Below are 13107 nucleotides of genomic sequence, written 5' to 3' on the forward strand. Positions count from 1 at the left end.
ATTATGGCAAAGCAAAATGACAATCTGTATATCGAAAAATCATAACATCAATAAACACATATATGAAAAAATACTTTTCCAAAAAAAAATATCCAATCGATAAAAGAGGAATTAGAATATAAGATTCTTAGTGAAATCATTTTGAAAATTGACAATGAACTGCAGTGTAAATAGTAAATAGGGATATCATTTATCAAGTTTTAATGTCATTTTATTTATCTGTTTAATTAGAAAGGAATATTTTGCAAAAAAAAAAAAATAATAATAATAATAATAATTCCCAATAGGAGGGCAATTGTTTTATATCCAAATGATTAATATTTATATGTTGATGAAGTTCAAAAATATCACATTGGAATAGACTCTAATTTAATGAATAAATTCAATAACTTTTTAACAAAATAAATAAGTTTTACAATCGGGCTTCTTTTAATTCATATTTTTTAAAACAATTTACGACAAACTTTAATTAAAAGGAGTCTACCTTTTTCCGATGTTTATCTAAATAAAACTAATTAAAGCGTTGATATAACTAAAACATTTTGTCTGACATGAATTTTGATAATTGATATAAAAAAATTCATTGATATATCAACAATTTCATTGAAAACCACAACCAGAGAAATTATAAGGTATGAGGTTTTTTAAAAATATTCAAAAATTCAAATCATATCAGAACAGTTATAATAACTTAGAAAAGCAAATTATCATTTCTCTTGTTAAAGAAAAAAAAACAAAGATAAAGATACCAAAATAAGGAGATCATACATTTACTCCAACAAAATGGTTATATCTTCTCTACTGAATATATGATTTACAAATTATGTACTACAGTAAAACTCGGTTATAACGAAGTCACTGGGACCTGTGAAATTACTTCGCTATATCCGTAACTCGTTATGTCGGTATAAGAAATTGTTTAAAATTATTTACTTGGGGATCCAAAATGACTTCGCTATATCCGTGAATTCGCAATATCCGTGTTCGTACTAAACGAGTTTTACTGTAGTGTGATATGCTTCTGTATACAAACCAAAGGTAGAAGGCTTTTGCTAAAAAGTCCTCAAAATCATCTAAATAGACGGAAATCGAGCAGAAGTTTGCACAATTCTTATGTGGTATTGGTCTAAATTATAAATCAAACAATCAGAAGTTGTTTAAAAACTAGCGACATTGAAAGATCTTAATAGCAAGTTTCACCTCGAATAAGAATATTAATTCTGCTACATTGTAATATCATACCTTGTCATTCCTATATCCAACACTAAACATATGAAAAATAAGCTCTCATTCTTTTTTGTAAAAACGAAAAGAGCAAACAAAAATGATTTTCTATTTACTGAATTCATTTTGGTATAATATCGATTAATGTTTATGTCACATATACACAAACAATTTAGAACTTTCAATGATGCGCACTTTATGTCCTCTTTATGTTTGGGATCTTAAAGCAAAATTAAGACGAAAAGCATTTTATAGAAACGTAGATTTGTAAATAAATTTCTGCAAAACAAAAGCACTTTCAAAACCATAACGTCTAACAAAAATTACGGTTCGTTTACTTCAGCATCACATATGTTTGAAAGTTGTTGATACAGGCAGAAATGCCATTCGTATATATGAGTTAATACTCTCACTTTTCTATGTATTTTTATGATTAGTTTGTTACAACCTCAGCAAAGAGGCCTAATCGGGATATATCCATTTAAATAATACAAATTAAAAGTCAAGTTTTACATTATATGCTGAGGCTAGAGAAACTTATTTCAATATTTCAATATTTTTAAAAATCTTAAATTTCATATATGTTTATTTAAGACAAATAAAAATCAACATTATTAAAACGTTCCCTTGGAGCACCTCTAAATAAGCGTATGTTAATGTTTTCACATCAATAAAGCTGCAACTCTTATACATGTTCAGATATTAAGGTATACTTAGTGTATACTATATAAAGCAAGAGAGTAGCAAGGCAAATCACAGTCCCAGAGATGCTCTCCAAAGACCTTGGTCGCCTTCTCGTCCTATCAGCATTTGTAGCACTTTGTGCTATTGTGCTATTCCCATCTGAAGTAGAGGGAGGTTAGACACAACTTTTATTTTATCTGTTTTAGTGTAAAGGCATTTCAATTTTGCAGTATGTTATGTCTTTTAGACGGAAAATTGAAGAACATTAACATTAAAGTTTATCTCGAACTTCCAATCATGTAAACATGTCAAATTCAAACAAAAAACTACTATTATCATACGAAATGATTTTTTTTTAAATCTTATTGTAACAATGTGTTCTTTGTGCTCTTTACAGGATATGGTGATGTAAGTAGAAAACCTATGCTCGAAAATATACTGTTCAGAGGAAAAATTTTGTCCCCCATTGCACTTTTGCTCCTTTCGCCCTATTCGAAGATTGGCGAAATTTAAACGGGGCGAGTACAGAGAACAAGGTTCAATTTCTGGAACAAAGCTGTGAGTGGGCGAATTTAAAACGGGTCAAAATTGCTTTGCAAATGCGAAAGGGTGAAAATCATACGGGGCACTAAATAACCATGTATACAGTATATGATAACGTTACATACAATCCTTTTCCTTGAAATGAATTTCATTAGAAGTATTTGTTGGATTTACCTTTCACGCTAGAAATCAGTAAACACGCTTACAATGATTCGATGTTTTTAAAGAATTGTTTTCATTTCCTTCGATTCTAAAAGATAAGGTAACAACTCGGATATAACGAATGCTTGTAACGAATGTTATTTCTCTCTACATGGGAATATATTATAAGCCTCGAGTTATTTATTTTTTTATTGTTAATTGAATTTGATTTAAAGTTAAACACTTGATATACATGACCGATTTTTTTAAAGAGACAATTGACATCAAGTTTAGTCTATTATTATGACCTAATGAAATACATATATCATAATGACATTTTGAACCTACATTCAATATTTCTCTCACAATTCATAAGGTTGCCAAAGCTCGAGGTGGTGTAAGACGGCGTTATCCTTTTGGAAAATTCCACCCAGGATATCCTTTTAAAAGAGGATTTCCAGGTAAATACAGAGGAAGGGGAAGAGGAAGAGGAAAACTCGGCAAAGGAAGAAGAGGATACAGGTTTGGAAAGAAATTCGGAAAGCGCTTCGGACTGAAAAGAGGAAGGGGATACGGACGACGAAAGGGGCTCAAGAAAGGAAGGGGAAGGAAATATAAATTTGGAAGGAGAGGAAAGGGTTATGGCAGACGCCGAGGAAAGAAAAGGAGTGGAAGGAAATACGGAAGGGGAAGAGGAAAAGGAAAGGGGAGAAGGAGAGGAAGGAAATATAGAGGAGGATATGGACCCAGAAAGCGTGTTGGAGGAAAAAGACGTATAGGAGGAAAGTACAGGAAAGGGTACCCCAAAAAGAAGAACCCTGACAACTGCTAAAGGAAAAGACTGCCGTGTTAGTATCGTGTAGAACATTTTATGTGGCAATCATAAAATATTTAAATAAATGAATATTGCTTTACTTAGGCGTTTTGAGTATTGATTTTGGTGAAAGAACATTTAGGACTTATTTAGTATTCAACCAAAGATCAAAGAAAGATTTGAAATTGATAGAACCTAAATTGACTTTTAAACTTGAAAGTAATGAAAAGGAAACTATTGAATTATATGTTTTTTTTAATCTTGTAATAATTAATGAAAAAGGAGATAGTCCTTGCATTTTCTTTTACCTGAAAAAGTTTAGTTCCTACGCAGCATTGTTAAGGCTGAAAAAATGAGGCGGGCTTAATTTATACGGGAAAAGTCTACTGTGACGTCACACAAAAATATGACTTTTATGCATTCCTCATAATACCAGAAAATGAAATAATTTGCAACTTTAAACTGTATTAGCATAATAAAAAACAAAAAAATTTATCAATGCATTAAAAAAGTTGCTAGTTAAATCTCATGCAGCTGGTTAGAAACAAATCACTGATGGTGAAGAACTTGTCAACATGACATCATTTTGGTAAAAATGACGTGTTTCATGTGCTGTGAGAGGCAAATTGTGGATTTTTTTAACGAAGAAAAATGCGTTTCATTATTAAACAGAATATTATTTACATGCTTTAAAAGGCTATTAATACCAATGTATATCCTTTGTTTAGTGCGATTATTCATTAACTCTCTAGAGAATGTATTTGATTATTGTTGTTGTGATTTTATGTAAAGGTTAGGTATGTTTTACATGGAGATGCCTCATTAAATCATTCTTTCAAGGGCATACACCAATAGATCTTAAACATTTTTTAAATATAGATAAAGGATATTTTCATTAACTTGAAAAGAGCTGCTGCTTTCTTTAAATATAGAGTATGACTTTATAAGTACACAAAATATTTGGTAAAAGTCAAACATATTTCAACATGAGCCTATTTACTTGAAAATTTAACTTTTAAAACGTAAAAATCAGTAGCACTTTCCAGAAAGTACAAAATATGCAGAAACAATTAATACCTTGAATTTTGAATTTCAACTACTGTATGCCCTTGCAATATTGAAATATGTTAATGACCTACATTCAGTACACGTACTATGCATTCATCACATGACTGTTCATCGATGGGAACAAGCTTGATACAGTACAGAATGAGTTATACTATGCTATTTCAATAAGTATTTAAGGTCTGTGACAATAAACCAGCTAAATAAAAATAAATTCCGTTTCTTTTTAAAAATTCTTTTTTTTTTTTGCACGTCTATTTTACGTTGATTTCTCATAGTAAGCCTTAACAGTGCTGTGTAATTTCTTAAAAAGAAAAAAATACTAGATTTCTATATAAAAAGAAAAAATATCGAGGAGCATAGGTCCATTGTCGTTCTCTGTCATTTAAAGGTTCAAATTTTAATCAAACAGATAGGTAAAAAAAAAAAAGAAACATTCGATTGAATGATCGTATGTTCCTTTACGTCCCATTCGAAATTTTTTCAATCATTAAGAGACGTCACCATAAAGTGGTCAAAGGTTTCAAATTTGGACCTCTACGTGGCACTCAGAGCCATTGTTTAGCGAGGGATCTTTTTTCCTGTCAGCACCTACCGTGACAGGACTTTGGTTGTTAAGGTCTCACCTTAGTAAGAAACCTCGACGCACATTCAAACAAATTAAATCAAAGTTTTAAAACAAATAATTAAGAAGCAATAATTGAGTTATGTTTTTATTATACAAATCTAAAGCTTCGGTATGGATTCTTAATCACATATCTAGAAGATATTGGATGACACCACAGCTATTCATAGAATTGCATGTTATCTCACGGATCGTTTACTTGCGTTTCTCATTCCCTAGACTAAAGAGTCAAGATATATCTCGAACGCAGATATCGTCATTTTTAAAAAAAAAAAAATAAAAAAAAAAAAAAATTGCTGATTGGTCGACTGGGTGTACCAAACTCCAATCAGAACTCGAGAAAAAAACTCAACTTCTATTAACACGGTATGCCAAGGGATTATCAGGAGAGTTGCGTATCAGAAACCCTTCGCTAGCGAAGATGGTTTTGAAATGAAATATAAAATAAATAACATAATTTGTGAAATAGGTATTTTGACAACGTCAGCAGCTTGCAAAGACGGGCAAATTGAAGTAGAGGTAACGAACTGTATTTAAGCTCAAGAAATACGGGCCTTATAAAACAGCGTAATAAGTTAGATCCAAAACTTGCCAATTTCATTTCCAGTTCAATTTTAATTATTCTACGTAGACTTCGAAAATACATTGAAATTTTTAGCAAATGCATTCATTATAAAATGAACGAACCTCTTACAATGGTCCTGAAAATGGAAGTTTTTTTGCAGTATTATATTTAAAAACACTTTGATTGATTGTTGATAGTATGTTGTTTAACTTCTCTCTCGAAAATTTTTCACTCAAATGGAGACCGTATGCCGGTGAATGGCTTCAAATTTAAACGTTTAATCGGCACTCAGGGCCATTGAGCAGTGAGGGTTCTTTATCGTGCCGACGCCTGCCGCAACACGGGAGCTACGTTTTTAAGGTCATATCCGAAAGACCCGTGACTTTCACTTCTAGTGTCAAGCGTTTAGCGAAGGAACTGTCATTACCTATGTTTACGTCTTAGGTTTGACGCGGTGTCGTGAACAAGAATCGAACCCGGGCCTCCCGATCAGGAAGCGAAAACTCTACCACTAGGCTACCGTGACCGGTTTAAAACACTCGATACGAATCTCGAAAATAAAAACAAACATTTTATCATTGTATTTTTTTTAATCAGTATTCTATCTCTGTTATAGAAGATTTATTAATGCAATAATTTCCAAGAGGATTTGTGAAGTTTGAGACTTCAAAAACTTTTTTAAAACAGAACAGTTCTTGATATAAGTCTCTATAAAATAAGTATCCATGCGGATTTAACACTTATTTTTTAAAAAAAATATGTCCTTACTAAAAAGATTAATAAGGCTCATAGATAGATCTTCTAAAACTATTTTATAGACAGCTTATTAAAAAACAAATCTATTTTTAATTAATTTAACATAATTCATTCATATGAATATGCCCATGTATTTATTATATGTAAGTCATATGATTTGTCATTGAATATCTACATCATTCAATTTTACATTAAAAATAAACGATGAGGACATTTAATTTTGCATTTCTTCATTATAGTATTCTATAAATATAGCCTTTTGATTAGACTCATTCATAGATATACATGTATCGATATGTTTATAGTGAAGCCGATGTACATGTATCTATGGATTGAGCGAATTAAAGGTTTACGTTTATATTCAGAGATTGATAAAATCACCATAAAGTTTCTTTCTTGTCTTATTTTTAGCACAAAGAGACTAGAGATCAAAATAAATCTGTGTAAAATAATATGTGTTTTCTTTGCATCAATAGATTAATTTAGGGGATTTCCTTTTTGAATTGCTACTTTGTTTAATTGTATCGATTTTTGAAAATGTATCTCTAATGTTTTAATATAAAGTAGATCCTTCTTCAAAGCATTGTTATGTCTCATTTATTATTACAAATCATCATAATTATCGATTATTTTTTAAAAATACTTTCGTATACTGTCTTAGCTGTTTAGAATTCAGCATTATTGTTGTTGTACAGAAAATCATTTCCAGTTTTGGAAGTATTAAGTCGATATGCATTTTAAAATCTTTAAATAATAACTCGAGTCCATATGTTGTTATATACTTGATCATGTGATCAAGTTTTAGCCAATCAGAGAGATTGGAATAAATGAGAGAAATACAGGTGTATTATGTAAAGAAATATATAAAACAACGCAGATACTGTAATAATGTTTTCCTCGCCTAAACTGAAACAAGAAAATCTTCATGGTACTTGTTTTGAAAGAATTAGAGGAAAGTAGAGTTGTTTTTTCTTAATCAGTAATCCGTTATATTTCATTATAGTTTTGAAGGAAAATTATGTATGTTCTTCATGCTGACAACTGTAATAGCATATACAATAACTATACATCTACGCTACTTGAGAAACAATGCATCATTATCATAATTTACCTTTAATCTATAACAATATTTAAGATGTAGAAATAAAAAGATAACGAACGGTATCCAAGCTCACAAAGCTAATTGGAAGAAGAACACATATTTCTTAAAATACAATAGGTTTGATCAGGTCGAAAGCCAAACAATGTTTGTCAAATTGAAGTACAACTGCCTGTTTAAGACAAAAAAATAATAATAAAAGTCAGAATACCAAGCAAAATTTATTTAATGTTAACAATATATTCCTGAAAACAGACATTCATGTGCCTACTAATGTGAGTAGTTTCTGCTTGTACGACTGTGCTCACGCTTTAAATGTATTTTCCCTTAATATTCTTCCTTCTGTACTTTTTACCACCCCTCTTTGATCCGTTACTCTTAGATCCGTTGCTCTTGGATGAAGAGCTGGAAGAGCTAGATCCACCCTTTTTGCCTCCATGATGGATGACGATTACACGTGTTGGGTACTTGCCTCGATGACCAATACCGTGTAGAATTTTAGACTGTTAAAACAAAATTTAAAAAATATAAATTCTTTACATATATTTTAAAGATCTTTATATGAAATGTATTAAAATGTGATTAAAAGCAATGAAGAACATTGAACAGCTATGAATTAAGGTTCATTGATACTCTGATAAGAGAGATAACTCTGAATGACAGAAATGTCTATTATTTCTTTATTAATTTGCCAAGTTTTTGTCTAATTTTGCCCTACAGGCTATTCTATAATTGTTTGTAATTTTCTTTTAAAACACATTCCTTTTGGAAAATCATTAAGGTTCAAGCAAGATTTTATATGAGTGATCAGGGTTTAAATGATGGGATTAAGAATTATTTTATTTCTCATGATTAGTATGGATGACTTTTGCACGAATTATTAAGTTTTTTATATATATCCAGAAATGGATATGGAGAAAGAAAATACGTTGGGATAATTTTCATTGGAATAAACCCATATTACAATAAAAACCATAGAGATCCTGTAAATTTCGCTTAACCTGCATTGTGTAGGGCGTATATCAAAAATCTTTTAATCTGCATAAAGTAACTGTTTATATATAAATACTGGAGGTCATTTTGAAAGGGAAACACAGTTCTTCTACTTCATGCTAGAATAAACACTCAATAGCTGTTTTAAAAGTTTCACTTGTATATCCTTTGTTAATACGATTAGTTCTTTATAAAAAAAAAAGGAAGCATTCCATAATTCTGATTGCCTAAGCAAATGGGAAAATTTTGACCTCTGCATTTTGACCAAAAATTATAAGGGATATTGCAAAATATAAAAGCTTTCATTTTCTAAATGGAAACCCCTTCAAACATGAAATAACTCACCCTTCTTCCATAACCTGTGAAAAAGTGAACATGAATGCATCAAATAAGAATCTTTTCTACGCATATAATTATGTTTTTTCATCTTCATTTTAAATTTGTGGGACAACTAAATCACAAACAGTGGACCTTGAAAAAAAATAATGACACAAACTTGTTAAAAATGACATTTCATATAAGATACTTATTCCTATGTCATTTCAGTTGATTGTAAATTCAAGATACTTGCGATTATTGGAAAACATTAAAAAATCATTTATAGAATTGGATATGTATCATTTACTTTTTTCATACGTTCAGGTTAATTCATGTTAACAATTTGGAAAAGGGACAACAATTAAACCACCGGCATGCACAGCTCGTTAAACATCACATTTAATACATATTACCTAAACAAAATTCCAATTTCTGTCCAGATTTATAATAAACCGAGTCACTTTCTGCTAACTGAGTTTTTTTCAATTAAATGAAATTATTGTAGAACATTTAAAATCTGTGATAAAATTCAAATTGTATATGATCATTTAAGTTAACAATTGGGAAAAGTAACTACAAACCACTGGCATCCACTGCAAGAAGGACAGCAATCAAAAGCACGACAAGGAAAAGGGTCCGCATCTTTGATGATAAAATCTGTTGCTTGTAAATTCAACAAAACGGACCTTATATAACAAGAGAACGTGTTAAGTGAGAGTGATATTGATATTGTGTTTCAATGGTACATAGAAAAGGTGTAAATAAAATACAAAAGACATAAACGTTTACATTAGTCTAAGGAATATGCCGCCTGTGGTATTTGTAAAAAAGAATATCATAAATTCTTGATTGTAATCATTATAGGTTTTAATGATTCCTAAGTGACTTAGCATGTAGTCTGATGTAGATAGATATACCTTTTTTCTGATTTCTTTTTCACACATGATAGCTTTTACCAATATTATGAGAGGTTGACAAACATACTTAAAATGTTAGTAAATAATCTAAAAAAAAATTTTTTTTTCGCTTTGTAAAGTGTTATACCATTGATTGACACTAATTTCATAGACTATTATTCAATATAATATATCGATAGAAAATTGAATAAAGGACACTTCTCAGAAAAAAATAAATCTTTCTCTTTTTAATTGTAAATATTTACAAATCCAAATACTAGTAATTTAATTGTAAATATTTACAAATCCAAATAATTCTTCTTAAGATTGCAAATAGGAGCATTGTTCATTTTCTCATGAACTACCATGGATGAGCATGAATATCTCCATTGTTACGTCACAATACCGCACCTGACGTAAAACTATAGTGCAAACTGTTTTGCTTTAAAAATTACAGTTAAATGGTGTAAATTTGTGGCTACTCATCAGAAAAATAATGTAAATATAAGAAATGAATTAAATTTTTGAAGATTCGTTAGGTATATAATCTACAACGCTTCACGCCGGCAAATCTTTATCATGAAGCGCGTTAGCCGGCGTGAAGCAACTTTTTAACATTATATTAAGTGGGTCGAAACTTGATAAGAACTGGATTTTATTCACACTAATGGAAGACTGTGGGTGACCAAAACACTAAAAAAATGTTATACTTATTTTTTAAATAATTTACAAATTGAAGACGTCCCTCTTACTTCTGGCAATCATCATTTAAACTTGTTATGACCTTAACAACTCTATGACTCAACTCTGAAACATACGCTTTAACCATTGCGATATTAATGGATATTTTTAGGAGGCCAGTGCATTTTTAAGTATATAAAGTTTGGTTATTACTGTTTAAAAACAGGTTTCTCACGTCATAAATATTTGAGGATGTTTTCAATGACCTAATAAAGGATCATCAAGCACTCAACAAAAAATTGAAAGTGTCCTATGAAAGAAAAATCTTTCGTTAAATATTTCAATTGTTCATATTATAGCGGCAGTCACAAATGTAAATGGTAGTGATAATGCGTTGTTTTTAGACCTTTTATCATTGCTACAGGTTGATCAAATGTACTACAAAAGTCGGTAATGTATTCTAATAAGTGTTGAGTGTAATGCCTTGCTTCTTGATTGTCTTGTAATTTGAATTTCTCTGCGTTATATGTAGCTAAGGGTCTGGAGGAAATCGACTTCTTTTACTTTAAGGCACGAGCCTTGTTTACATTGTGAAAAATAAAAAGCATTAAGTATAAAGTTCTGTATCCCTTTAAATTGTCAATCTATAAATGGTGTTTAAATTTGTCCTCATTAGAATTGCCTTAATTAGGAAATGTTAACATTAAAATTGCTTGTAAATAAATCAGTCGAAACTGTGTCCATGGTCATATAATTCAAAATTGGTACTATTTTATGAAACTCTCATATGTGTGAATTACAATGAATTTTTTGGGTTTTACAGTCATATCAATTATCACCTAAACATCTCCATTCTTCTACCTTCAATAATTAATTTAGCTACATAATTAACAAAGAAGTCGAATTCTGGAACATTCTTATTCATATGTCTTGCTTTCAATTTTTCCAATTTCCAAACTAGAAAACTATTTTCTATAATTTTATCATGACATTCAGTAAAATGATTTATAATTTAAAAAAAAAAATTTCTTAGTATAATTGATTGCTTGTATATTGTTTCACGCCGAGTTGGTAATTTTTCAGCCATTTTCAGCGGATATTCTTAGTGTAACCTCAACTAATACGTTTGTCCAATGATTTTACATCAATAACGCACCAACAGGGTTACATGGTCGAGCATTTAAGCGTGATAAATGCATAGTATATATAGAGGGAGAGTTTGCACGAAATTCATCAAGTCCCTGCAATGATCTCAAAGCACCTTGGTCGTCTAATTGTGTTATCAGCATTTGTAGCACTTTGTGCTATTGTGCTGTTTCCCACAGAAGCAGAGGCTGGTGGTACGAATGTATTATTATTATTTATTTTTTTTTTTTTATTTTTTTTTTTTTACATTTTTATGTTAACAAAATTGCGTTGAACTTAGTATATTATAACTTTCCTAGAGGAAAACACCATTTATTTTTACTGTTGTTATGCCTTGTACTGATTAAATCATTAATATTGATAAAACCATTGATTTTTTTTTTAGTTTCATGATCTAACAAATTTTTGTAATGCATTTTTTCAACTTTTTTCAGGATATGGAAGTGTAAGTAGACCAATGTATTTTCTTCATTTATTCATTTTTAGGTTCTACATGTAATTCCTGCTTCATTCTATTAAGTTTCAATTGAAATTCAGTAATTCACCATGCCTGTTTAGAAAAAAAAAACATTGAATCCATTTGGGAAAAAAAATTGCATTGAGTTTTTATGATATGACATATAGTGAAACTTGAATCAAATATATAAAATTTTATACTAGAAAAAGATATCATTTTTCTCAATCTATTCATATATTGATTCTAAAAGGTCTCCAAGTATCGGGGCGATGTGAAACGACGCTATCCATTCCATCCTGGGTATCCATTTAAACGTGGGTTCCCAGGAAAATACAGAGGACGAGGAAAACTCGGTAGAGGAAGAAGAGGCAAGTTCGGAAAGAAATACGGAAAACGCCGAGGATTAAAACGAGGCAGGGGATACGGACGACGAAAGGGACTCAAGAAAGGAAGGGGAAGGAAATATAAATTTGGAAGGAGAGGAAAGTTCGGAAAGAAATACGGAAAACGCCGAGGATTAAAACGAGGCAGGGGATACGGACGACGAAAGGGACTCAAGAAAGGAAGGGGAAGGAAATATAAATTTGGAAGGAGAGGAAAGTTCGGAAAGAAATACGGAAAACGCCGAGGATTAAAACGAGGCAGGGGATACGGACGACGAAAGGGACTCAAGAAAGGAAGGGGAAGGAAATATAAATTTGGAAGGAGAGGAAAGGGCTATGGTAGACGCCGAGGAAAGAAAAGGGTTGGAAGGAAATACGGAAGGGGAAGAGGAAAAGGAAAGGGTAGAAGGAGGGGGAGGAAATACGGAGGAGGATACGGACCAAGAAAACGTGTTGGAGGAAAAAGACGTATAGGAGGAAAGTACAGGAAAGGGTACCCCAAAAAGAAGAACCCTGACAACTGCTAATTGAACAGAAAAAACTTGATTTTGTAGAATATTTCTTATTGTAATTATATTATGATTGTGTATTAAAATCATTATAGATATATTTTCTAATTTTCATTTTTCTTCTGACTTCGCTGAAAGATAATGAGAAATTTGACTTTCAGTTTTGAGAATTGAAAGTGAAGTATTTAGAAATAAGATGAAGACTGAG

The 13107-nt window shown here is 30.9% G+C and overlaps 3 protein-coding genes across 3 annotated transcripts in view; 2 read left to right on the plus strand and 1 right to left on the minus strand.

Annotated features, from left to right (window-relative positions):
- The window catches only part of LOC134233039 (hemicentin-1-like), a 145878-nt gene that overhangs the window by 39218 nt on the left and 93553 nt on the right, over positions 1 to 13107 (minus strand). The gene's annotated exons all lie outside the window — the stretch shown is intronic.
- Positions 1992 to 3424, plus strand: LOC134233033 (TATA-binding protein-associated factor 2N-like). Its single transcript, XM_062715029.1, has 3 exons — positions 1992 to 2082; positions 2306 to 2316; positions 2969 to 3424. The coding sequence occupies exons 1-3, from the start codon at positions 1992 to 1994 to the stop codon at positions 3422 to 3424; spliced, it is 558 nt and encodes a 185-aa protein (XP_062571013.1).
- LOC134233034 (TATA-binding protein-associated factor 2N-like) lies at positions 11651 to 12917 on the plus strand. Its single transcript, XM_062715030.1, has 3 exons — positions 11651 to 11744; positions 11985 to 11995; positions 12258 to 12917. The coding sequence occupies exons 1-3, from the start codon at positions 11651 to 11653 to the stop codon at positions 12915 to 12917; spliced, it is 765 nt and encodes a 254-aa protein (XP_062571014.1).

This window comes from Saccostrea cucullata, unplaced genomic scaffold, assembly GCF_032062105.1.
Source record: "Saccostrea cucullata isolate Sc308-1 unplaced genomic scaffold, CSIRO_AGI_Scuc_v1 ctg554, whole genome shotgun sequence".
Taxonomy (NCBI): domain Eukaryota; kingdom Metazoa; phylum Mollusca; class Bivalvia; order Ostreida; family Ostreidae; genus Saccostrea; species Saccostrea cuccullata.